The 26,925-nt window shown below is 42.1% G+C and overlaps 1 protein-coding gene across 1 annotated transcript; it reads right to left on the minus strand.

Moving 5' to 3' along the window:
• Positions 1-673: 673 nt before the first annotated feature.
• tmem266 (transmembrane protein 266) lies at positions 674-26,804 on the minus strand. Its single transcript, XM_040134116.1, has 10 exons — positions 26,791-26,804; positions 20,041-20,229; positions 7,577-7,731; positions 5,839-5,912; positions 4,908-4,964; positions 4,558-4,696; positions 3,674-3,789; positions 2,852-3,044; positions 1,406-1,468; positions 674-1,311 (listed from the first exon to the last, which is right to left on the minus strand). Exons 1-10 carry the CDS (start codon positions 26,802-26,804, stop codon positions 674-676), a joined length of 1,638 nt encoding a protein of 545 aa, XP_039990050.1.
• Between the last annotated feature and the right edge of the window lie 121 nt (positions 26,805-26,925).

The raw sequence follows: 26,925 nt of genomic DNA on the forward strand, positions 1-26,925 counted from the left end.
GAATTTAGATAAAAATGTTAACATTGCTAATATATAAAGACAAAGATTAGAAAGAAGTTGTAACTGATCCAATGTACCCTGCAGCAGTCCATCAAAGAGGACTGTTCTTGGCGAGTTTGGAGACACTAGACTGACCACCAGATCAACTGACACACCGGCGCTTGTGATAAAACCATGCCTGGTAGCTTGAGGGAACTGATTCAGTTTGTAGCTCTCCTATAAATCATCAGTCCAGCATCTCCAATTCCTACAAAGTGTATCAGAGGAACTAAGCCCTCAGCACCATCTTCTCACTGGTTTCATTTCCAAAAGAATCAAACCACAACTTCACATATCAAAAGCCAGATTTTCTACACGGACAAGTTGTCTGGAAATTTTGGGCTTGAGCCCTGTTGCTGGTTTCTTTTGGTAAAATTTTTCAGAAAACTCAGTGTTTTTGCGAGTGTCAATTCCTGATAAGTTGTTCCTGATGTCAAGTCTGACTCCTTCTGTCATCCATGCCCTATTTGTGCTGCTCTTGCAAGTTTGTCCTCTCAGCTCCAACAGTACAAAGAGGATGACAGACGAACAGTTTATGTGCCAGTGACTCCCAACAACACGGGAGCTAAGTAAAGCGTTAATTTTTGCGGTTGATCTGAAGAGCAACCCTCGTGAAGTTCCACTTGTCAAAGTCTTATGTCTCTGACAGTCGGTTGACTGGGGCGTCTACTGGCTCCATCATCCTGTACTTCTCCTCTAGAAGAGGCTCATTGCCTTGCAGATGGATAAGTGGCTTAGAGTGGAGCCCAACTCGGCGCTCCTGGTTCCTCTTGTTGTAGATATTGACCTTGTGCTCCAGCTCAGGGCTATTTTTGGTGGAGCCTGCCGGGCTGGGCGGTTTAAGGTTGACAGGGTCCAGGCCCTTTTGCGAGAGACAGGACTCCTCGGACAGAGAGGAGAGCAGCTCCTGAACCACAGCGCTGGGACTCCCCCGAGGCTGAGTGCCCAGGGTTACGGGGCTGCTGTAGGGTGGAGGGTAGCAGCGTTGGTCGCTGTAGTCTGTGGAGGTGGAGGCCTCTCGAACCGTGGAGCTGCAGTCGGTGGTGGAGCCTAGCGTGTGGCTGCTGATGCTGTGCTGGTGGGCGCTGAAGCTGGTGCGGGACACCGTGGTCGTGGAGGCTTCGCTGACTGAGCTGCCGGTCCGCTGCAAACGGCTTGACGGCACTGCGTCGGCACTCACCAAAGAGGAAGGAAGCTGGCTGGGGTTGTTAGGCAGGTGCACGTCTATGGCTGCGGTGGTGATGACACGTGCAGGGTCTGGGATCCCCATATCTACAAGAACAACACATAATGTAGAGGCCTTTGAAATATTGTGGTGCGACATGGGCCGTAGAAAAGACTGAAGCAGGATCTATTTGATGCTCACCACTGCTTGGCTCACTGTAGTACTGGCTGATGTAGTTGTTCATGTCATCCTGGGCATGGTGATCTGAAGAGGATATACATGGCCACTTATTGTACTTGTATCTCAGACACAATAACAGTGAATCCAGTGTGAATTTATAAGTTATTCAGTGTACAGCTAGTGTACAAAAACTTAGGCGACAACACTAGTTTTACAGTCCAATGCATGTAACTTTGAATTACTTAGAATCCATACAATATATAATAGAAAACAGTTACACTTTAACACACTACTTTAAGTGTCTCTCTTTAACAGTTATAATCATTTAATCTAGAAAATTACGTTTCTAAAGCCCAAAGTGACGTCCTCAAGTTGCTCATTCTGTCCAAAACTCAAAGGTATTCATTTTGCAATCATATTAAACAGAAAAGCAACAAATCTTCATATGACAGAAGGTGAAATGAGTAAATGTTGCTTGATAAATTACTTAAACAACTAACCAGTCAATAAAATGATCTTTTTTTTGTTGCTCTTCTAATGGATTAATCAACAAATTGATTTACTATTACTTGAATGAGCAACACTTGGTGTGGATGTGTTTCACAGATCCTATATTCATTTATGTTTGGGCGTCATATATTCATTCTATGAATGTCCCAAGATTGGCCACTCACTGTCCGGCCTAAAAGGTAACAGGGATCATCTCCGGGTGATCAATACCACATGAGTGTATGAGAAGCAGGCCAGGTTAAAAGGATGTCTGGGTACAAACACCGTGGCTCAGATGTATGGCAGGTCGCCCTATGATTTATAGCCTCGATAAAGGAAAAGCCTCACTGTTTTGAGCCCTGACAGCACTCTGTTGTTTTAAGTCCTGTAAGTTATGACCTGTCACTGTGTGAAAGGTTTATAGTCCATCTAGATGTGGCATCAGAATTTTGATGTGGACTGTGAGATGAATATTTTTGAGAAGAGGATACCAGCACTGTCCTGTTGAATAATGTCCACTTTTAACACACAGTCCTACTCTCCAAAATTGAGAATAGAGCAAGTGATTACTATTTGTAGATGAGTTGCTCGGTGTCATATTTTCTACTAATTATTATTTTTCTGTTGCTTTCAGTAATCAGAAAACTCTTTGAAAGACCAGCCCTACATATGTTACAATCCTGTGAAATGTTCATGTGTTATCTCAAAGAGTTTAATGTTGCTGCATAGGATGAGGAAGGACTTCTCAGTCAACCGGTCCAAAGGATTTAAACCTGCAAGCTTCCAGTTCCCAGCCAACTTATTTTACATCTAGCCCACCACTTGCCAGGCAACGCACTGAGCATCTCCACGTTCAGCCATCCACTTGTGTAAACGTGGACATGGTTAAACGTGGAAGGCACAGCCTGGATTCCCCCAAGCGAACAGAGGACTTTGTTAGCCCGTAATACAAAGGAGTTGGGTGTTCCAGACGGTTACCTGCAGGCCTCCCGGGCTCTCTAGCTTTAGCTGGACAGTGATGCTCGGAGGACCCTGGGGCGAGTCCGTCCACCTCCTGGAAAGTGCTGCTTTGTTTACCCCACATATGGTGAATCTGCATTGCTGCTTCACGCTCTGCTACCAGATCCAGGTCCTGCTGGGCCAGGTGGGCCCTCAGCTGTCTGATTTCAAACTTAGAGGGAAAGAGGCACAAATGGGAGAAATGGAGAAAACTCTTATTTTCCCTTAAGACATTCAGTGTAAAAACACACAGGCATTTTTAGAACTGTTCAACACTAACTAAATACTGTATATTCTCGCTAATATGCCATCCACTAATGTCCAAGTATTTTATTTGCATTTTATGCCCCCGTTTAACAGTGCTTGCTGTATTGCTTGCATCACAGCTGACCGTTACATAGACAGTACAGGGTGCATATGCCAAACTGCACATTCCAGTCTCTCTAATAGTTAAAATATAGCTCTCAGACATGCAGTAGACACCGCTGAGAAACACAGAGCACTCAGTGGATGCAGTTACACTAGATTATTAAATTGGGAAATTAAATTGCTTTGGGATACTGCAGAGTGCTGGCTATCTGATATCCACAACACTGCTGTAAAAAGTTTTATCTAGTGATAATATGGGATCATTTTGTAGGCATCTTTTGTGCCTTTCTCAGAACAGATTTTATTTTACTCTTTTCTTGTGTAGCACTTTGCTGCCCTCTACTGGTGAAATGCAGAACAAATCAATTGTAAAAACAAATAACTTGCAGACTGCAAGTAGGTAGGATATATGAGACAGATAAGAGGACGTACTGCCTGTTCCTGGCAGATCTGAGTGAGGCGGTCAAGCTGTTCCTCCCTCACCGCCTTGGCCTTCTCATACTGCTGGATCTCCAGCTCCATCTCCACCTTCACTTGCAGCACATAGGCTAGAACAACAGGGCTTATTATGGTCAGTTTTCCCACAGAAGACACATTTAATCATCTTCACCTATCCATTTTAATTTCAACTAATTACTACACTGATTTATTCCCCCTAGAGATCCAAAGTTGGATCGTTTAGGTTGTTGCACACGTGGTTAACCTGCATATTCTTCACAGTTGCCGGCTGATAACTACGTCTACTAACAACATACTGCACACAAGGTGGACACAGTGACGCCCCTATCATCCTGCAAACAATGCCACCTTTGTGAGGCTTCAGTCATGTTCAGTTTTAGTTGCGGCTGTGTCAGAAAAGGTGCTTATTTTATGGTAAGTCATTACGCAGTGGTTTGTGGTGTCGTTGTATTGGATTGTGTTTTAATGTCTTAACATATTGTCTTTTGAGCAGCTAGTGAACAATCAATCATCCCTATGAACATGCACTGTAGTATATTCAAAAGCCACCAGGGGGAGCAGCATTGTTGAAAAAGCATTGAACTCTGTATCCACCTATAAGATTAAAAAAAAAAATTTCACGTGGCAGTTATTGTGTGAGCATTGAAACCATAGGTTCTTTAAGACAAATGTTGTCCTACCATCATTCCTGGTGAAAAAAAATCATTTTGAAAAAGAGGGAGAGATAACTCAGCACATTTCCTCAAGATTAAATGTAACCAATACCACAGAGAGCACACTGCAGTATCTCTCTCTGTGTCCTGATGGTAAAGGACAGGACAAAGGGGAAATCCGCCTCCAGCCCCTCCCAGCCTCACCATCAATGATCCTCTTGACCCTCCAGATGCGCAGTGTGATTATGAGACCAATAGCGTCCCAGGGGCTGCTGGGGCCGTTGGCCACTGTGGAGGCCACCATGGGGGCCAGAGAGAGGACAATGACAGCTCCATCAAACACCTGAGAAAATACACACACACACACGCACACACACACACACACACACACACACACACACACACACACACACACACACACACACGCACACACACACAAGGTTACTGTTGTGTCTGTAGCTTCCACAGAGCCCACGCTGAGGTATGACATTGAGGGAATGACAGCGCAGTGAAAGGGGCCCCGAGTCAGGGCTAATGGTACCACAGGAGCTTACCTCTACTTTGTTCTCTATGTAATCCCATATCCCAAACACCACGATCCTGAACACCGTCTGAGACAGACAGGGGGACAGAGATGGAGACAGAGAGCAGGTTACACACAGGGTAAGATGGAGGAAAATGAGGACAGCTAAACTGAGAGACTGGATGGTGGTGGCAGAGCACATGGGGTAGTAAATGGCATTTCCAGTTATAATTCAGAGTTCCTCTTTCCCTCCACTGGTGATTCATCAGTGACATCATATTCATACACATCACAGGCGGCACGATAGGATTTCATGTAAGCAATTAGAGACACCACATTTAGCTCCTTCTGCTGACACAGCAGGGGCCGCAGAGGTCAAACAACTTGCTCCCTTTTCTCTCTGTTCCTCCTCTGCCATTCCCAAACCCCCATCCTCATTTCAGATATTCAAGGTCGCACTGAAGTAGAAACCAGCCTCCTCTGCTGTTGCCAGTGTTTCACTTAGGCACTGAGGGCATGCTTTTATTGATAAGTAAAACTCAAGCTTCAAAAAAGTTAGCAGCGGGGTGATCAAGTGTGGGGAACTAAGACAAATGTGGCTAGCTGTAAAGACAATGGTAATCGATACGGCACACCTGAGGCCTCGAAATTATTTAAATTTAGTGGCACACAAAACCTCCATCTGCATTTTAAAGTGTTTGTGCAGCGGATCAATAGAATAACCCGAGGGACCAATCGTGCCAGCTTTAAAAAAAAAGCAGTTATACGATTTTTTCAAAATACTAATCATGTGGTAAAAGAGGGCGTGGGGCGTTTCAGTGTTGTTAGTATTATAATGGGAAATCTGTCAGTGTACCTCGCTGGCCTCACGTACTGCACAACATAGCATTAATCAACAGGCCGCTGCATCAGCTGTAAGTGAGACTGTGTTTGCGTTGAGTGGGGAGATGGCAGAGACTCACCTCGGTGAAGAACACGGAGAGGATGGCCAGGCTGATCCAGTGGATGATGCTGGCAAACTGGAATGCATTATTAACTGTAGGGATAAAACAGAATAACTGGTTGTTTTTTTTTTAATATTTAATATTATAGTTAATGTGACATGAGGTGTTGAAAGACGGATGCCACAGTTTGATGTGATTGCATGTTTTTTTTTGTTTCCAATGGCTGTTACCTGCTGTGTGACATTGACAAGGTACAGTATAGTGGTAAAAATAGGCGCATTCATGCACACACACACACACACACACACACCTACATAAATGCACAGACAGAGGCATGAAGCAACATTATAAATATGAATTCACCAAATACTGTACATGCATGTGTCTGTATCTTCCTGTCTATTCATCAGGCAGAATTACGACAACATTCGGCTTTCAGCTGAGGAATTTCTCTCCACGCGCCACCTCTCTCCCGATCTGTCTTTGTTTGCCGGGTTCAGTGATGTTCTGTCTATCAGTCCATCGATCTTCCTCCAGCCCCCCCCCACATCCACTAGCCAACTCTGCATTGCCTTGATTTCTTTGTCCACTAATCTCCCGTTGCTGACCTTTCCCCTTCTCCTAAGTCAGTCTCTCCCAGGGGAACAGTAAAGAATTGGATGCATTTGGATACTGCCGGAGTGACACTGCCGGCATGTGTGTTCTTCACACATCTCTCTGACATCAAACAGGTCCCACCCCCTGACCTTCTACTTATGATAGATGTGGATATATCCACCAGGCCAGATGATGTAGATGAAGGTGATACCGGGGTGACGTGGGTCACACTGGTATTTTGACCACCTGACATTTGTGTTAACTGTGGAATACTAATGGGAGGGTTATACTGCCCAGACCATGAGTGGTCAGAGCGTCAGGTCCAAGAATAGATCATCAGTGACACACACACCTACAGCTAGTATTGACACCCTTCTGCACACGATCAAATTCAGGTTGCACATTGATCTATGTTCTTTCCGACACAAAATAGTCCTGAACTGTATTAAAATCAAACGGCATAAATTATAGTATAGTATGACCTTTTTACACCACAACACTCAAAGACTGCTAATACTATGATATGTTATATGAATATGAACATGCGATATATGTATTAATATATTGGACTCTCTTTAACCAAAAGGTTAAAGGTGAAAGGTATACTAAGAACACACTAATGCTATATCCGTCGGTTTTTGATTTTTTTTTTTTTTTTGCACAGACATAAAAAGCATTTTGATGACGATCAAACAGTGTTATACAGTGTTAATGTTATCATTGGGAATAATAAAATAAAGGTGGCTTGGCAGCAAAGGTAGGTGTTTGTTGCTTGTTCACAGCATAACGGCAACAGCTGTTACGTGCTGCATAATATTGCCAGGTGCAGGTAAATGGTGCTTGTCCTTAATTAAAGTAGCACCTTCAACTATGACATTTCTTTCTCCACAACTAATTTTTGTTACACTCTGAGAAAAAGCTTCAATATTCGTCCTGCATTCACTCCTGCATTACTGCTATAACCTCTATCAGTACATGAACTACCCACTCCTTAGCTTTTGTACTAACTGCGAACGTGCTCCTTTGTGAAAGGTCTTTCTTTGAGTCTATACATTGACCAGGACTGTAAACAAAGAGTGTAACAACATATTATGTTCGCAAACCGCAACCATATCATACTGATAATCTTAGCAGACATCATATTGTTGCTAGTACTCACACTGCAACAGCTTGGTGTCTATGAGTAGCTCCAGCGTCAGGAGCAGCACCACCAGGATGACACAGGCCACCAGGAAACAGTTGAAGCCTGCCGACAGCAGACAGACCTGCCACAGTGCTGCCCTTCTTCCACAGCAAGGCTTCAGCCACTTCGACCTTGGAGGGGGGGGGTTAGAGCAGGGGAGGAGGCAGTTACAAGAGCTTTAGGTACAAAGATAAATGGTGGGTCTTGTTGTGGTGTTATTTTAAAATGTAATACCGGTAAAGAGGGCAGATCTGACAGCCTGCCTGCAAGGTCAAATCAATAAAACACAAGAAACATCAAGATACACAAATCGTGAGGTGTATTCAACCTTGACTTTGCTCAGTTTTCAGTCAATGCTCTTCTAAATGATTTTCAGCAGAGGGCACTATTCTGCATACAAATCATACCAGTGCAGAGCATGCGTGCTGACAGTAATTTACACTTAAATTCAATGCTAAACATAAATACATGTTTCACTGGCACTGATATAATATATCAGTATGAAATAATTCTGTGCATTGATTCATGGGTGTCATTTCTTCTTTGCCCGCTTTCCTCATCTCCTCACAACACCGTTCATTCTCACCTTTGCCGTCCTCTTCCCACTAGAGCCCTCCATTTATACCATCATTAGGCAGTGTAGTCTACCTACTACAACAGCCATTACTTTGTTTGTGCCTGTTTTTGGAAGCAGATTACATGACATCTGTTGTAATCAAGCATTCAATAATTTGTTTTTGTCCCATCAGAACATCCACAGAGGAGGTTATAGCTGACTCGGCACATGTTCTATACACTCTTCATTACACATGTATAGCCTCAAAGTCAGTAAAGTGTTTTTCTGGAGAGATTAGAGTCTCCTCCCTGGTACTTCACCGGGTGACAGGACAGGTCACTGGATGGAACTGACTAGCTGACTGGCTGGCTGAATGCCAGTCTGGGTGACTGGTTTCCTAACAACCTGGCTGGTAGTTAGCTCACCAGCTCTGTATAAGTGACTAGCAAGGTGGTGGGCTGGCTGGCTGGCTGGCTGGCTGGCTGGCTGGCTGGCTGACCGCATGATATAGCTCTTCTGGCATGACAGTTGGGTGCCTTGCACCATCTGGAGGATTCAGTCCCATACAGCCAAAAAGAAGATAGCTTAACTGAATGACAATGCCTTCATCTGCTTTTTCCATGACAATGTTTGTACTCTCATATATCTGTGTGGCTGGCTGGTTGTTGAGAGAACATCAGAGTGAAGGGATGAGGGAGAAATTTGGATCATTCATAATTCCCATTCCCAGAATTGGTGCGTTATACACGCTGTCATTCCTAGTAGTGGTTTAGCAGCTGCTGCTTTATACGTCTCCCTCCGCATTGCAATATTTTTTCCATTAGTTTGGAGTATGGCGGTGTCCTGCTGTGCTCGCTGCTTGTCCAGGTACATTGTGCCTGAGGGTGTGAGTGTCATCCCCACTCTCCGCTTCAAATTCCTCCAAACAGAGACTGCGACTGACTGAGACTCCTGGGGATTTATGGTCAATAAATAATGACAAATCTCAAGGAGGCTCACTGGGCTTCCCCCTCCTGTCACAGCTTTACAGTCCACACACACACTACTCAGATGTACTCTTAGAAAACCAGATGCAAAAAAGGAAGGTGTGTGTGTGTGTGTGGGTGTGTGTCTGTTTGGGGGGGGGGGGGTCTGTCCTTTCTCTGAGGCAACACTTAGAAAGGCAGTATGTTCCTTCCAAAATAGCAGCTATCTGTTGTCAGCTGTCCCCCATAGGAGGAAAGCTATAGGCAATATCTGTAAGAGGACAAGAGAGGATGCAATTTATTCTACTCTCTTCTTGCCTCAGCTAAGAATGAAGGCGGCAAACATTGAGAGAGGAAGCAGGGTGCAGCCGGTTCAAAGGCATTGGGACTCATCCAAAAGTGAACTGGAGAGAGAGCCAGAGAGGAAGGAGGGGGAGTTGGAGAAGGAAGAATGAGAAAGAGGGAACAGAGGAAGATGCTGAAGGATTCCGGCTTATTGTAACTTGGGTTTTATGTCCCCGTCATGGTAATGATAGCACTGTACTCAGAAAGTTAATTGCTTGGATTTATGAATATGGCAAGTTGGGCATGTAACACCAGCGGTCAGAAGATCATACATGTTTTAACAAACCTCAGGTTAGCTGAAAACTTAAGTGGAATTATGGCTGTAAACAATGATTTTTTGCTACTTGATCAACCGTTTAGTGTATAAATGGTCAGAAAATAGGGAAAAATGCTTGTTATAATTTCTTGTACTACAACTTGACGTTTTGAGATGTCTTGTTTTGTCCAAGTAGCAGTCCAAAACCCAAACATGCTCAGTTCTCTATCAAAGAAAAGCAGCTAATCCTCATGTCGTAGAAGCTGCTGATAGAGGATCTTTGGTATTATTGCTTTAAAAATGAATCATCTAAATAGTTGATGATTATTTTGTAAATTAACTGATCGGCTAATGATTTCACCTAAGAAAAGACAGTTGAGCGGTAAAACGATTACCCAAACTGTCCATTATAAAAATCCATCACAGTTCACTGACGGCATTTTGGTGCAACTGGGACCGACTATATTGCAATGAGGGGTTCTCATTAACATTTTGGGCACGCTTACTTCTGGTTTTTCCTCCAAAAAAAGTCGCCTTGTTTATCACTTGTCTAATGGTCTAATGGCCTCTTATGTCTTGGCCAGCTGGACGGCACTGAGGTGATGTCCCTGTGTTTCCGGATCAATACAGTTGGCGAGAACCATAACCAATAGGAATCATGGCCAAAAACTATTAAAAAATTGAATACCTAAAATTTGATGAACTTATATATAGTATATCTATACTTTGAGGGGAAAAAGAGATTTTAGTGGCACCATTTTGGAGGAGTAGCAGAGCCACCGGTGTAGCACAGCAACACATCCACTCCATCCTTCACCAAGGTCAGCAGAGAGGCTGGAGCTCTGCCATGCTGTTTCAATGCTCTCCCAGGAGCTAACTGCACTCAGTCCTCTGCAGCAACCCTCTGTACTAGTCAATGCTAACAGATTAGGAGCTCAACACCTGGGGTGACAAAGAGGTGGTGGAGGGTAATGGAATCATTAGCAGATACCATAGAGACTTTCCCCAGCACCGATCTGTTCCCAAGGAACAATGTCAAACCCCATCTGCCAGTGGAGGAGAGCCAAGAAAAAGAAACATTTACCTAAATGATATTCCTAACACACTGTCACTGGACATTTGTGGACCATTAGTTAAAAGGTGGAATGAGTGGAACTCATTTCAAGAGACACCTCCCTTACCTTCAGGATTGAAAAGCATGATTTAACTCATACTGTGTGGAATCATAATTCATTCAGACCTCTCCCATAAGCCAGGCAGAAAAGGTATTAATTTAATAAACCTGTAAAGAAAAACCCTGTTTGGAAGCAGAGTAAATGGCAGTGATGGATTACTCCAAGCTCAGAAACTTAATTTTAGGAAAATCACTTTAAACCTTGAACGCTGAGGACCTGAAGTATTAATGTGGAAGTGAGGCTGCGTCGCTGGTGGAGCAAGCCAAGGAAGAAAATCACCTCACTCTCGCCCAGGGTCACAGCTGGCTCTGATCGAATGGGCAATACCTCAAGGGGTGGTTATGCATGCATATGTGCATGCACACAAATCTTCACTCACAGTCACACTCACACTCACACACACACACTGGTAAGAATACCGTTGGTGGAGGAAATGTGAAATGCAGGTGGTGTGTGCTGTGGACAAGTTCATAAAGACATCAATAGGCCAGCAGCTGCAGTGGTAACACACTGAGGGAAGATCGAAGCGCGCCCGCCAGCAGCGCAGAGCGCGGGGATTAGATCATGAGACTGATCAATAGTGGCCTGAGATGGAAGTGATGGCATGCTGTACATGACGCCAGCTGAGTGCAGCCGACCCCTTGCAGCAGAATGGCCAGACAGGAAAGACAAACAAAGACATCGGGCAGAGTGACTGGCACAGAGGAAGGTTTTCTGGTCGCGCTGTTGGGGTCCATTCACACAGACAGGACAGAGCTTTGGCTCCAGTCCCAGCTAAGTCACTCTCACTGAGGTGGGGAGCCTATCACAAGCAGCATCTCTTTCATTATACTGTCTCCTGTAATTCAGACAGGATGAAATACAATGAAACGTTAAATGGAAATTAAATCAGAGCGGTGGTGCTCTGCTTGTGTTTGTTTGTGAGTTAAGAAATGGAGTGAGAGAGGTTGGGGAAGGGCTGGAAAAGGGGAAAATTCATTCAGAAGTAATGAGTCTGAAAGACCCTATAAACTTGTCTGAGGTATTGATTGTAACACACACACACACACACACACACACACACACACACACACACACACACACACACACACACACACACACACACACACACACACACACACACACACACAACAGTGAACAACTGCAAACACTAACCTCTCCTTCAAAATGTTTGCAAAGGAAAGCCTAAAATAATGTCGCTCTGAACGACTTGCACTGCTGTGCCAGTCCTCTAAATAATTGATTGGAACTCTTGATTGATGTCTTGATTGCACATTTAGAACAGAGCAACATTGCTCTGCAAAAAACCCCAGCGCATTAGGGTACAGATCTGTGGCATTTGCCCCACAATTACATTTGCTTCCAAAATCATTAATCATGCTATGAGTGCAAAAAAAAAAAAAAAGAAGAAAGAAAGATTTGGGTAGCCAGTCGATTCTCTACATTACAAAAGCTCAGATCACTGTGCCTCACAGCCGTTCATTTATTCAAGCATAGAGGCAAGTTGTGCTGTTTTTTGTTTTTATTTTTTTAAATATGAATTATTTCTAGGAAAAAAAACCTTTTCCATACAGTATGCTATAGTGTTAGTGTTGTTTCTCAAACCTTTTGGATTTTGAACCCTTAAAATAAAGCAGTGTCTACTGGTGCCTTCATCACAGGTTATAGTCTGCACAAAACTAGAGCTGGAACATGTAGTCAATGAATTTGTTAGTCAATTAGTGGACAGAAAATTAACTGGCATCTTTTTTCATAAGTGATTAATTGTTGACATGAGTTTTCAGGCAAAAATACCAAACATTTGCTGATTCCAGCTTCTCTAATGTGAGCGTTTGCTCTTTTTACATCTGTGCGCTGTCTTATATCATTGCCAACCGAATATTTCTGGGTTTTGGACTGTTAGTTAGACAAAACAACCAGTTTGAGGATATCAGCTTGGGTTCTGGAAAATAATGACAGGCATTTTTTATTTCATTATCATTATTATTTGATGACATTTTATAGACAAAACTATTCATTGATCCATCTAGAAAATAACTGACAGATTTATTGAAAATGGAAATTGTTAGTTGCAGCCACACTCTAAACGAGAGTTTTGAGGTTTTTTTTAAAGAATAGTTAAAGCTTTGAATGTTTGAAAGTATCCAGAACTGAACATACACATATTACACTGAAAAAAAGTAAACATGATTTTGTGTAACACAAATAAATATTTTCATTCCCATACGTTTAAATCATCGTGTAAACCCTCATATTTGTCTTGGCAGCCCGAGGGGACCTGACCGGTAGGTTGTGAACCGTTGCTTTTCATTAGTCTACTTGATTATGAAAGGTTTAAAGAAATTATAGACTAAATATTTTTTATTTTCATGTTATTGATTATTTTGACAGACTATGTCTGTCATCATTTGAACTGAATGCGTCTTCTTTGATGGAGTAAGGGGCAATGTCAGTTACTACTCCTGCAGTGGTTTAAACGGATACTACTTGACTCAGGTCTTCTGTCTCCTCTCAATTTCTCTCTCTCTCTCTGTACTGATAACTACGTATATAGCCCAGCGGTTCCTCCGGTATAAACTTCAGCCAATTCACACCAATCTGCTGAACTCAGCAGGCTCGTGCAGGTGAATATGGACTACAACTGTGCGCTTGCAGGCTACTGAACAGCTGAGGTTGGAGGACTTCATCCCATTCAGGCTGTTCAAGCCCTATGTTACACTTGTTCCTCAACTGACTTTATACACTTGAAGAGGCCTTTAATTTAATCCATGATATATGCTTTTTTTTACTTGAGAGCTTCTGTTTCCTCAAAAAAGGACAGGTGGGCCACATGCTAGATTGCATGAAAATCAAGACAAATACCAGCATAACATCTGGCTAAATCCTTTTCTGTGTAACAACTGCTGGGTCATCTGTGTTATCGCGGCCAAAAGAGGGAAAATAGAGAGATGAGAGATGAAAACCAGCTAAGCAATAAATATGCTGAATAAAGTGAAGTAATCATAGATAATCAGTGGTACAGTTTAGAAATTCCACGTCTCATTGCTATTAATCTCCTACGGTCTCACACCTGGGGAATTAGCAAACACTTTTGCAGTAAATTAACAAATCAAATGAAAACAGATGATTGATTACAGGTGCTGGTAAATTAAGTTTTGGTTATGTACCTTCATCCCCTCTGGTTAATAAGTAAACATTTTTTAAATCTTCTTTATGAGAATGCATGCACCTTTCTAGTATAAACAGACCTTTCAACTTGTTTCCAAACGTGATCAGCTATCATCCCTTCACTCCTCGCATCCTACACCATGGTACAAGTTTGTCTTTGCCAGAGAAATGGGGCACAGATACTAAGCAAATGGAGATGGATGGTGCTCCATGTGCAGAGGAGCAGACAAGCTGTCCCTGATAAATGGGTTTTCACCAGGACACTTGATCTCTCTCGCTCTCAGCCTAAAAAGCAATCTCGCACTTTGCATGTCTGTGAATATTAACACACCCTCAAACCCTGCACTCAAATGTCATCTATTGTGTCGCACATGGTGCCAGGCAAGGGAGCCAATTTTATAGAGAGGACTGTTCCTCTGTGTGTTTGAAATAGAGTCGGGGGGGGGGGGATACTGCTCTCTTTTCAGACATCCATCAACACAGAACAGGTATAGTGTGGCTCTGATTTCAAAGCCCCATGAAATATTGCTGCTGCCAAGATTCATCCTAGAGTCTGGCAAGCCCCTTCAGATCTATATTGTACAGTCTAGATTTTTCTAATGATTCCATCTTACTTCAACCTTGAGCACTATCAACCTAGGATTAATTATGTGCATGCTGACATAGTGCTATATTATGCATTTTGGTGAATGAAAAGTGGTTACAGAACTTTATTTCACTGGGCAGGTCTGAGCGCTATCTTGAGTAATGTAATCAATCTATGCTGGCCTGGGCATATCTACTATTATCTAATATCCGACATTTCGCCCAACACTGTTTCCTTCAGCAACTGAGGCTGTCACCATGAAACACAGCACAGGGTTAATACCACACTACTGTTCAACACGACAGATATGACATTCATCAAACGCAGCCATTTCCTTCTGATCCACAGCCGGCAGCTTTGTGAATGAAAGCATGGAGGAGGGTCGTCTGCTCCATTCCTCCCTCCATCATTCTCTTTTTCCCCCTCTTCCTCCACTCCTCCCGTCAAAGCGGCAGGTTGACCCATATGAACCATCTGTCATTTATGCAGAGCCTCACACCTCTCAGTCTGGCCCCTGGAGATCAACGGCATATGCTACTGCTGCAGTGGACAGCAGGCTGATCTGGAAATGATAACCCAGGACAAGTGCGGGATGTGCCACCTGGGCTCTCCAGGAGCCTGGGTTCCACCCAGCCTTGAGGTCACGAGGGTCAGTAATAGAAGAAAATCTCTGTGTACCACCTTGCTGCTGCACCATTATTAAAACCAGTAAGACGTACTTTGTTTATTACAACTTTCACATTTTAACCAGATCTGAAAATAATTTAAGTACCAAAATATTTTAACAGTGAATTTGTGTATGCTTTTCACACACAACTAGCTGTTGTAACTTATACTAATTCCAAATATGTCTATTAAATTCCTGCTTATTACCTATTAGGAATGGATTGCTGCAAGGTTTGTGAAATTGCTACAGCTTAAAGGGGCTGTATGTAAAATTTCTCGGCTGCTGAACGTGGTGTTTTGCCGGTAGCGGCCGGGTGGTGGTGATGGTCGCTTGCCAAGAGCTTCAGCCATCGTCGCGTTTACAAGACAAGAGGTTAGAGTACGCCCTCTGGGCAGCGCTACACCTTCATCCTCTCATGTTGGACTGAGGGTAGACTGGACGCTACAGTTACTCACTATTGCAAAGTTGTATTACGAGACAGGATGGGCCGGCGCTAGCTGGTTAGTATGCTAACTTCAGGAGAAGAAAATAAGTGACAGAGAAATAGAAGTAAAACAAGAGTTAACATTGGCGTTGCTTTCCATCACTGGAGACAGCTCTTGGCGACTAAGAAATGAAGTCTAATGCTGAACTCGCAACATTTCTTCTAGACTGGTGAGTAAACAGCTGTTAATGCTAACGTTGGCTATGTAGCGATAGCAAAAACTTATATATAGCCCCTTTAATAAAAATATAGCAACATGACAAAGCATGCAACTTCTTCATTTAAAACAAATATGGTATTCTGTGTTTATAAAAAAATATCCACTATGAATAGGCTGAAGTTTAAAATAATACAATACAAATCTTACAATAATTATGTGACCAAAGGTGGAATTGAAATTACACCACCCTCATTTTGGACTTTCCAGCAAGTTCTGGAGAAGGCAGCGCCACCAAAATTTATCAGAAATTCCATCCAGCTCATCACTGCACAAAACCTGCAAGTACTGCGTGTGCCCCTCTTATTCCGCAAGAACATCCACCTCCTACATGATCGCCCACATCTCCTGTTAAAGAGCCATGGGAAGCTGCTGTGCAAGACTAAATGCGCTTGCTTCTCTGGTGTGTATTCTTTTGTCCTTTTTTTTTTTTTTTTTTTTTTTACAGCCATACGGATCAAAACAAAACCAAGGCCCCATCATTAAAGATTTAGGCTCAGTTCAAGAGTAAAAACTTTCCAAACTGAACAATAGTCATTTTTGTGATCAAATTGAAATTAGAATGCACCTGCGCATGGTCCTACTAGCACAGGATATAATCACATCCAAAAAAAAACATGACTAGGATGTAAAGGCATCTCAGGAATGTAGGCCATAGTAGTTTGTGAAAACAAACTGTCCTGCTAATCAACAAAATCAAAACACAGAGCCACACAGTAACATCCGTAGTAAGGCAATGAAAGTGGGTTTACATTTTTCTGCAGTCATTTACAAAGTGCTAAAATTAGCCTACATTATGTGGAGGAGTCTCCGTGAACATACATCCTAATAAACAAGAGAAAAATGGTTTACAAAGGCAACAGAGCAATACAGATCAGTCAGTTCACTGCTCTGTCATAAGGGCCTTTGGTAGTCTTGATCAATTTAAAAATCTGCAGCATACAACACATCCCATCTTTGTGTCATTCCTCTGATGTTACACAAAGAGGCAGCCAGAACCTGCGACGATGAGCTAGCTCTGTTGATTTTTTTTCCAACCGTGTGTCTGAAACTGTGATGACATGTAGCCTACGTATGACTCAAAGTGCCTATGACCTGAAAATCAAGAATTCCAATATAAAAAGCTCATTGAACATACTGTAACACTCACATGGATGACAGATAGCACACTTTTTCACGACTCTGCTGAATATTTCTAGGCTTCCTGGGCCCCGTTTCAGACAGCGGGTTTAGTGAAAACGGACTTTGTTAACACCGAGATGAGGGAAACTCTGGGTTTTCTGTTTCAGAAACCGAGATGATTTTAACTCTGAGTTAGTTACCATGGTAACTTGTTCGAAAATTAACCCGCTCGTTGGCAGGTTTTCCTCAGCAATCCCTGAGTTTCTCTTGGTCTCCTCCTGCCGAGCCTGAAGAAGCTGTCTGACACAGCACTTCACTTCCTCAGTCAAACAGTTGATATCAAAGCGCACATTGGAGTGCATTCATTTGCAGAGGTTTACATTGGGAGAATCCTTAAATCCTGATTAGACATTAATTTCTTACCCAAGACCTACCATTACTGACATTACCTTCTTTATGGTCAATCAGTCATCAATGTCAGGACACTTACATTCAAATATTACACATTGTGGCTTCATCCTCAAATCAGAATAAAATCTATAGTGTTTCTCTTTCTAACACTGCGACTCTGTGGAAATTAAGGCTGAAAACACTTTAACATTTAAAAACTGGACTAAATGTAGTTTAAAAGTGAGTTTTCGAATATATAGGCTGCATATAGTCTGAACTTGTTTTAACAGCATTTCAGTTACTATATTTAAATTTACTAAATGTTGAAATATCATCATTGAATGCCGTTGAGCAAGGTTTTTAAATGTAAAATAGACATCCGAAAATGCACACTCGGTTTTAACCTAGATGCTTTTTCAACTGTAAACCATCAAAATCATTAGGCTAGAACTGGGTCAGACTATGAGGTTACAATCATAGATCTATAAACTTATGTCTTATCTGTTTGATCTATATTTCATCTCCTGCTGCCAGCAGCACATTTTCCCCATCAGGTTACAGCTGAATAAACATATTTAAAAATTTAATCTAACAAACAGTAGGATTGCAGCACTTTAGCATCCATTAGAAAATTAAAGTCTGCTAAATAATGTGGTTTAGTGGACTATGCTGAATAAAATGTAATACTGTAAACTTGACTCTTTTCTCCAACTCAGGCTCTTTCACTGCTGCTGCTGTGATTTTTAAAGATAAATGTGCATTAATGGCAGACAATAATCTTTCTGGCTCCACTGGATTAAAATGGAAGCTCGGCTCTTTACTTAGCCATTGCCATGGTGAATCAGAGTATCGGTGCTCCATTGATGATGGTTTTTTTTCTTTTCTTTCCATTCACCAGGCATGCGCTTAACTCAGAGTATACATACCTCAGAGTTGATTGAACTATAAACTCAGATCAGCTGTTCTTGAACCAAAAACTCAGAGTTCAGGGTGAGGCTCAGAGTTTGTTAAACCTGCTTTCTGAACGAGGCCTCCTGGACTCTGAAGAAGGTGTTTGTCTGATCAGGATGAATGACCCTTCTTTTAAAAATAAAGATTGACATTGTTGCCTTGATAAATCACCCAGAGACATGTCTTGGCAATGCATGACTTTTCCACTGCACAATAACAAATCCCAGAGGACCATGGTGTCATATGCTGCCATGGAGGGCCCACTGTGATGATAATTTTGCTGGGCTGCCAGATCCTGCCCTCTGCTGTGACTTTGCTATGTGTGTGTTTTCTCTCCTTTTTGTGAGCAAGAGAAAGTGAGAAATATATGAGGTAGAATGAGAGATTGGGTGTTTGGGACAGGACCCATCTGTCCCTGCCCTCCGTCCCACAGAGACATCGGCCTGGACAGAGCCAGACCAGGCAAAGTCCAGCCGGATATGGTCATCTGACACACCAGGGTCTTGGATGGCAAAATGCTGGATGCTCTAATTAAGCTTATGCTGTTTGTCGACTTTCTCTGCATGGATGCCAGCATCGCAGCAAGCCAAAGGGTTGTGAGTCACGCTTCCTGAGTGGAGAGCCATGGACACTTGCTACAGGGGTGCTCTAGGAGGGGTGTGTCCTGTTGTGAGAGCACTGGGCCTGCAGCATGGCGGTATGGTGATAAGAAAACAACACGAGCCCAGGACAAGCAGGCCTCATGAACAGTAACAGCACCGCCACAAGGCTCTGACATTTCAGGAAGGCTACGGTACTAACTACACGCTTTGTTTTCTGCCAGAAATCAACATTATGAACAGCAGCCTGTCTGGTAGAGAGAAATTGCTGTGTCATTGAGCTGAAATGAACACATCAGTAGAGACACCGTCCATTTATAATGGTGACACTGATAAATTCATCGCCAAATATCCTCGACTCCTGGACTCTAATATAAAATGAGGGGTAATTCAATACGCCAAGTGTAATTACCATGTGCAATAACGAGCAATGGAGAGAGTGACGGCAGAGCTTTTCTCTCACAGGGTAGATTATAGATTGTAGTAATTGCAATTCTGCCTTAATTATGGATGTGGCACTTTCATGCAACAAGCAGAGACAATGTCTCAGACACCATATCTCCAGTATCTTTGTAGTTGTGGTGGCCAACATCAATCGATATGTAATTACATCTTGGGCTTTTTAGTATACGAATTAATTGTAGAAAGATTTCATTGATAGTCATACAACTAATTTGTTTCCAGCTTCCTTAAGGTCTTTGATACCCTTCAAACAATAAAAATTAAAGTGTGTAGCTTCATGTAGTTTCATAGCCAAATCATGAGCTTCAAATTCCTTTAACATAGTGCCTCTTCGTCTACATGACAGCACTCAAGTTGCTGTTTCAGGGTAGCCAAACCAGTCACGAGTGCTTACTTAAAACCGAATCCTCTCTAGAGGATGTTTTACTGGTTGTGGTCAAACTGTCAATTAAAAAAGAAAGTGAAAGGATGTGTAAGAGTGAATTTATGAGACCTACCCCTCTCTGTTGTCCTCTTCATCTGGGTTTGAGATGAGCTGGGATCCAGCGAGGGATATGTCCAGGGCGGCCAAAGGCAAGTCTCTGTAGGCAAAGCTGACCAGTTGGACAGGGGCCACGCACTGGTTGTCCTCCTCCACTTGCTGGGAGATCACCTCCAGCTCTGAGGCTCCAGCCTGAGGAGGAGCCCTGTGAGACCCACACACACACACACACACACACACACACACACACACACACACACACACACACACACACACACACACACACACACACACACACAAACAACCAGAGCAACATAAGAGTAAGAGTCACAGAGTGGACATGTAGGCTGTGAGTGTCATCCACTGATGGTTTTGCATGTTTGCATGTGTGAAGTCCAAAGCAAAGCTCGCAGAATTGCAGTGCAAGGTTGTATGAAGGTGTGCAATTTATTTGAATCAGCCAATACACCTACTTGGAAAATGCTCCAGGGTGTAATTTGTGATAATAACTACTGAGACTATGCTTAATTTTGATGAATGAAAACACAAACATGGTGTGAAATTCCTTGTTTCCGGTGTATACTGGCACCTTCAACAAGGACACATTCACCTGGCAAGCAATGAGAAGTTGTTCTACATTTCTCATTAGCAATACTCAGTGCAACAAGTCTCAAAACACAATGAAAATAGCAATTTGCAATCACAAATATTACCAGTTTGTTGATTAAAACATTACATATACTGGCTTTAACTACAAACCGTTTGTGCATTCATAAATGGGTATTCATAAGTATTCTTAAATGAATATGAATGAATTCACACTTTGGTCAGCCATTGGTTTCCATGCATCACTACAGACTAAAAATCAACTTGAGATGAATGATCCAGTGCCCAATTTGATGTTCTGTTGTTCTATGTTAAAATGATGCTAGAACCGGTTGCAAGCAGTGACAATTTTAAAACCTCCATTAGTGCAATCAGGTATGCTGAAACACCTGATATTTCAGAGACGGCTGCCAGAGGGCAAGAAATAATCACAACTGACATTCTAATCATGACATCCATTGGTCCTCTCCTGGATTAGTTTTTTTTTTTAAAGCATAGCACATGAATTCAATGTATCAGAGTGTCCATTAAACAAAGTTGTAAAAAAAAAGTAAAGGAGAGTCAGTGTTCACTGAAGCTTTACCTAAGTTTCTATCTGATAGAATACTAAACTGAATGGAAAACAATGGCTTCTTGTAGCAAATTGGTATAAAAACCTACGGTATACTTGGTTGGACCAAAACATACACAAATACCAATCGTATATAGTAGAAGAACAATATTTGTAAAATATGATAAATGAAAAAAAAAAGTAAAGGTCACTTCAGTTGTGTGTTTTTTTCCCTTTTTATTTATCGACTATATTTTCTCTGTGAGTCTAGTGATATTTATCAGAAACAGACAAAATATCATTTTACCTGCCAATGAGGTCTTAAAATTTAAATATGTTTGGAGGGCTGTGATGCTTAAAGCTCAGCCAATAGTGGACAAGGAGAAGTCACCATGGAACAGGAGACTCACACAGCTTGGCGGCCGTCCCAGAGCAGCCAGTGTGGAGACATCAATAACCCCAGTGCTTAACGGTGGAGGAAAGCACTGAATACAAGATACAGGGAACAATAGCCACTGGGTTGGTAAATTCTACAACCTCTATGCTGGAGGTGAAACAGAGTAGGAGGAAATAGTTAGTAGAAGATCACTGAGCAGACCTAGCTTCCTGTTAAATGTTAATGTAGGCAGTCCTGCAAAAGAAAATAGGTCTTTCATTTTCCCGACTTACTTCTTGACTAATAGCTGTTTAATAGACTCCCTTGAAAGGTAATTTTGTTTTTCTCAAAGGAAACCAAGAATAACTTATATATTACTTATATATTCTCTTAAAATGGAACAACAGGACTATGCAACAAAAAACTCCTCTTACTCTCATGTCCTCACTATATAAAATACCTTGCTCTTCCACCCTCTAAATATCCTTTGGTTATGTGTTGTTTAGCTTAAGGGTCAAACGTCCATATATCAACATGCTCGCCATAAAAACACGCCTGTGCATACCAGTATTATCTGTGGACTTGGCACCTCTGACCAACCGCAACGAGGACGCTAATCAGTCATGACAGACACAAACTGTTTAGTGCATCAAAATCACATTTCCAGACAATCACAGAGCAGGCCAGGATCCATTATGTGCAGAGCCCAGTGGAGTGGCTGGTTGCCATCCTGGAGAGGGAGTGGAGGCTTCATATCTGAACAATCTGCACCCTTCAACGATGCTGGCAAGGACAGCCAGCAACATGCTAAAGGCCTCTTTTCATGCAATATTCGGCAAACGCCACAAGGCCAAAGGTCCACATAGAGCATGCATGGCTAGGGGGAAAATCTCGCACCCATACAGAGTAAGAGCTAAGGCTTACAATGAGGCCCAAAAGGTGCTACCACCTATTTATTTTAAAATGGTACTGTTCTTACTGTACAGCCATGTCTTAAGGCTGTAGTTACATTAACGTACTGTATCATATCATAACGCAAAACACTAAAATGACTTTTCCAAAATCTTCATCTATTCAGGACAGATTTTTACATTAATTATACTTTTACTACACAAAAAGAGCAACTTTAACTGGTAATGCTAATCAAACTATGGGTCAAAGGTGTAATACATTCTTGAGAATTTGTCGTACGTGGAAAAATAAATTTGTGTTCTAGGAAGTACAGTAGTTTTAAAATCAAATGTTTGTTTTGTGGTGGTCTATTTGCTCCTCGTGTACAGTAAATGCCAGGAATTGACTCCTCCAGATTAACACCAATCCATAACTATTCCCCAAGCATTTTTACATCACATCACTATAAATCACCATGCAGTGATCAATAGATAGATAAAAATATAATAGCCTGCTGAGACCTCACCTTTCCAGTTCTAACCCATTGCTTTAACAATTTAGTTTGGTTTGTCACGACATGACAGGCATAATAATTATTTACCTGAAAATACAAAACTAAGAAAATTTTACACCCAAATTACACCCTCCATAGTGAGACACTTCCCAGTAACACATTTCTTGGAAGTACATACAAGACCATCTTTTTTCACTTAGACATTTTCTAAAGGAAAACATCTTCCTGGCAGGAATCAGTGGTTCCATAGATCTGGATTTTAAATTGAATCTCCCTTGTAATCTATTCTAGGCTCATGCTGCTGCCTTCTGTGAGAAAGGTACTCAAATACCACTGAAGTCCAATACTGCTGAGCTCAACAGAAAGCGAGAGTAATTTATATCTTTTTAGTCTGAATACTAAAACCTGTGCACATGAAGAAGGTACAAATGCTCACATAAGATACATCAGATGGGAATATGCAAACTTCCACGGCTGTAGCTGGGGCTGTGTCAAGAGTGAGTCTATTTATCGTGTTAAAACTTGTAAAGTTAAGACAAGACTAAAACCAGTTTGAGCCGAGGACTAAAATCAGAGTTCATTTAATCTTTTTCTAATGTCAGGGGCATATTAAATGCCTCATTAATGTGTCCAAGTTATAAAATTTTGTGTTTTACATTATACAAACAGACTCTGGTCTGAGACAAGTTTGTGATGACTGACATCTGCACCCAGCTATTCTCTGTATTGTATTAGCAGATAATGTTCTTTTGGTTTGAGAGGGAGTTCCAGCTGAGTGGGCCTTACTTCAAATTTCCTGTAAACCTTCTAGCAGATATGTCCTGCACCACAGTGCTCAACCTCCACCACCCAAATTTTCAAAAAAAAGGAGTGTGTGTGTGTGTGTAATAACTGTTAATATGAAATATAATATGAACTAAACATTTAGAAAAGCTTGATTGTTATAATGTTATGCAATTCCAACACCGGACAGCAACAACGATCGAGTGGAGTATAGGGTAGCTATTCTATCAAGGTGATAAGGGGTGAGATTGATGCCTGTCACTTCATATTTTAAATCACCTATTTGGAGTAATACGTTTCCTGCTTCTGTCACTTCAGTGGAGCTTAAAGTGCTGCCTCAGCATGAACTGGTGCTTTTGCAGAGGACATCGGTATAATTGTCATTCTGAGTACTCACTGCCACAGTATTTCTGGTCACAACCCATCCGATCTGTCACACTCTGTAAGTTTGTATACGGACACTTGGCTACTCCTCGGCGCAAAGCAATTCACTGTTCTGATATCATCAGGAAAGTGGGACCAATGTGCCAAATCACTCAAACGGGCACTGGCCAGAGTTCCCAGCAGCAGCAGCCCTGCCACAAGATCCTGACACAATAGTGCATTTGTAAGATCAGATCTTTTAGGCAATGCCTGCTCTTTTGAGGTCCGAGGGGAAATTACAGCAGTTGACCAAGCCATTGCATCAGTGAAGAGTGAAGCTGTTTTGTTGGTCTTTGGAGTCTTCTCTAAGCTATTAATAGAGAAAATCGTCCAACTTTGAATCCGTAGTAGAATATCCATATCACCCCAATTAGCAAGTGGAGAAAATGACATCTGAGACATTAAAATCTACTCTGCAGACATCCCAACAGTAACTATTTGATCTACAAAATAAGGTACCAGTGCCTATCGTGAAAAAAAATTGAAAAAAAAACCCACCACCATGAGTTGGTTTGTCTCTCAATACTTTCAAACTTCCATATTGTGTCTGCAGCACTCAGCCCCAAGTCCAACGATTCCCTCAAGTAAAGCTTAAAAAAGGCAAAGTAATTTGTTCATGGACAGTTGTACTAATGCATTGGTTGGGGACTATTTTCAGCTCCAGCAAACATGACGCACTATTGAGTATTTTACTGTACCAGGACAAGATATGGGAGAGACTCCAAATAAACTACCATGTCGACGATGAGGGAGCATGTCACCCCATAATTGTTGAACAACAATGGAGCTCTATGGCACAGAGGAATAAGTTACATCAGGCTTTGGTTACACAGATGGTGTTTGTTAGTTGGAACATGCAATTGTTGGTTTTGGTCCTTTCATGGGATATGTTGAGAAAAAAATAGAATATTGCCAGATTCATTCTTTAAACACTCATGTACTCATTTAATGTATTAAAGAAGAATCTATTTTTTGAAAAAGACTTAAATATTTTAGTAAGGAAAATCAATTAATTGGAAGAACTGATGAGTTTAGAAAGTTTTATCTACTTAATAACACTTCAAACACCATGATAAATTATTGTCTAAATATTTAACTGTAAACTGTGTAATGGAAATATTATGCATGGCATTCGGGGCCTCTTATTAGACTAGAAACTCTGCGTTTGAGCAAAATTAACATCCAAAGGATTGTATCAAGAAAGGATTATCAGAAGATTTCATCAATAAATTTACATAAAACTGAGAACTGCGATTCTAAATTTCAACAAAGAAAAATTTAAAAATCAGAATTATGAGATAAACATAGACAGTAGGTCCTTAAGCAGTGAATTGCTAAACAGCAGATTTTATTCTGATGATTGCAGAGAGTTCTCATTATGCCGAGAAATTAAGAGCAGCGTGGCGCTGGATCACGTGCCACTGAGGTTAGTCACAGTAAGTGTTAGCTGACCTGTTTCAAAGCCAGCGGGCTCCTCCGGGTGTGTGGTGTTTGCTCTTTGTGCGCTGAATGAGAAAAAAAAAAAATGTACAAACAGCTCCATGCATAGGCGAATAGGAAGAGCTCTGCCTCATCAGTGAGGCTGTGTAATTTTTCTTTTTCAATCTTCTCTTTGCATACACTGCTGTTTAAAGGTGAACTACGTGCAGACACAGAAGATTTTACATTCTTACATTAGAATCATGTGAAATATGTAAGCAAAATCCCTTTGAATTTGTTGTATTCGAGCATCTAACATTTTTTTCCCCCGTCCTGCCTCCCACTGTTTGTAGCGCGAGATAGCGAGTGAAGGGAGAGCGAGGGAGAGAGAGAGAGAGAGAGAGAGGATTTACAGCAGCATCAAGACTGGGAGAACATGGGTGAAAATAACTGCAAAGACCTTTCTCTACATGAGAGTTTCCCATCTGTCACTTCACAGAGTCACCAGCATTCAGCAGCATTAAATCATGCCTTTATAATACTAACCAGTCAACACATTCTTTATATACAAATTCCCTCTGGTTACAGATGTTTTGCTCCAATGTTCCCGTTCAAATGGTCTTGTAATCAACCGTCAGCTGTACTAATCTGCCGCTCTGAGGCCTAGACAGAGATCTCTGCTGGTTGGAAGCAGAATCCTGTGCCTTTAACCAAAAGATTCAGCTGACTGAACCCATTTTGCATTCACCCCTCACTCCACTCCACCCTACTCCACTCCACCTCCTCCCACTCCACTCCATTGCCCTGCTCCCTCCCTCTTCCCTTTCCCTTAGCCCCAACCCTGGCTGTCATCGGAATGCAGGGCCTGTCTGGAGGACCACACACAGAGTAATTATTAATAAGAGAAGATGACAAGTGAACATCCCTCCTGAATGCTAAGAGATGCCAACGGAGGCTGAAGATGGCCGGCCGCTCTCTCGCTCTCAGAGATGCTGGACCAGGCTGAGCTCTGCTGTCCCGCGGATCCCTGTTTAAAGTCATTCGCAGGAGGGGCGTGAGAACATGCAGGTCCCATTCTGCTAATCATATGCCACCATGGTGAGATGCTCTTTGCATAAGACTGCATATTCATAAGTAGAGATTTCAGATTTCAAACTCTCTCAGACATGGTGTCAAACAAGACTCTGGCGGTTGTTGTACTTACTGGGGATTGCTCATGCTGAGGTCTCGTTGCTGCAAATAGATGTCCACTATAAATGACCCCAAGTGTAAAATTGCGATTTCACCACTGCAGAGACGAGACTCCTACCACACCTATAGAAAATACAAAAGGACAATG

Source organism: Xiphias gladius, chromosome 8 (genome assembly GCF_016859285.1).
Source record: "Xiphias gladius isolate SHS-SW01 ecotype Sanya breed wild chromosome 8, ASM1685928v1, whole genome shotgun sequence".
Classification (NCBI taxonomy): Eukaryota; Metazoa; Chordata; class Actinopteri; order Istiophoriformes; family Xiphiidae; genus Xiphias; species Xiphias gladius.

Excerpts from the sequence above, each read along its gene's own strand:
- tmem266 (XM_040134116.1), bottom strand. Across the intron at positions 3,790-4,557 it reads GGTCAAGAGGATCATTGATG|CCTATGTGCTGCAAGTGAAG; the intron begins GTGAGGCTGGGA and ends CTGTTGTTCTAG. Across the intron at positions 1,312-1,405 it reads CTACAGTGAGCCAAGCAGTG|ATATGGGGATCCCAGACCCT; the intron begins GTGAGCATCAAA and ends TTGTTCTTGTAG.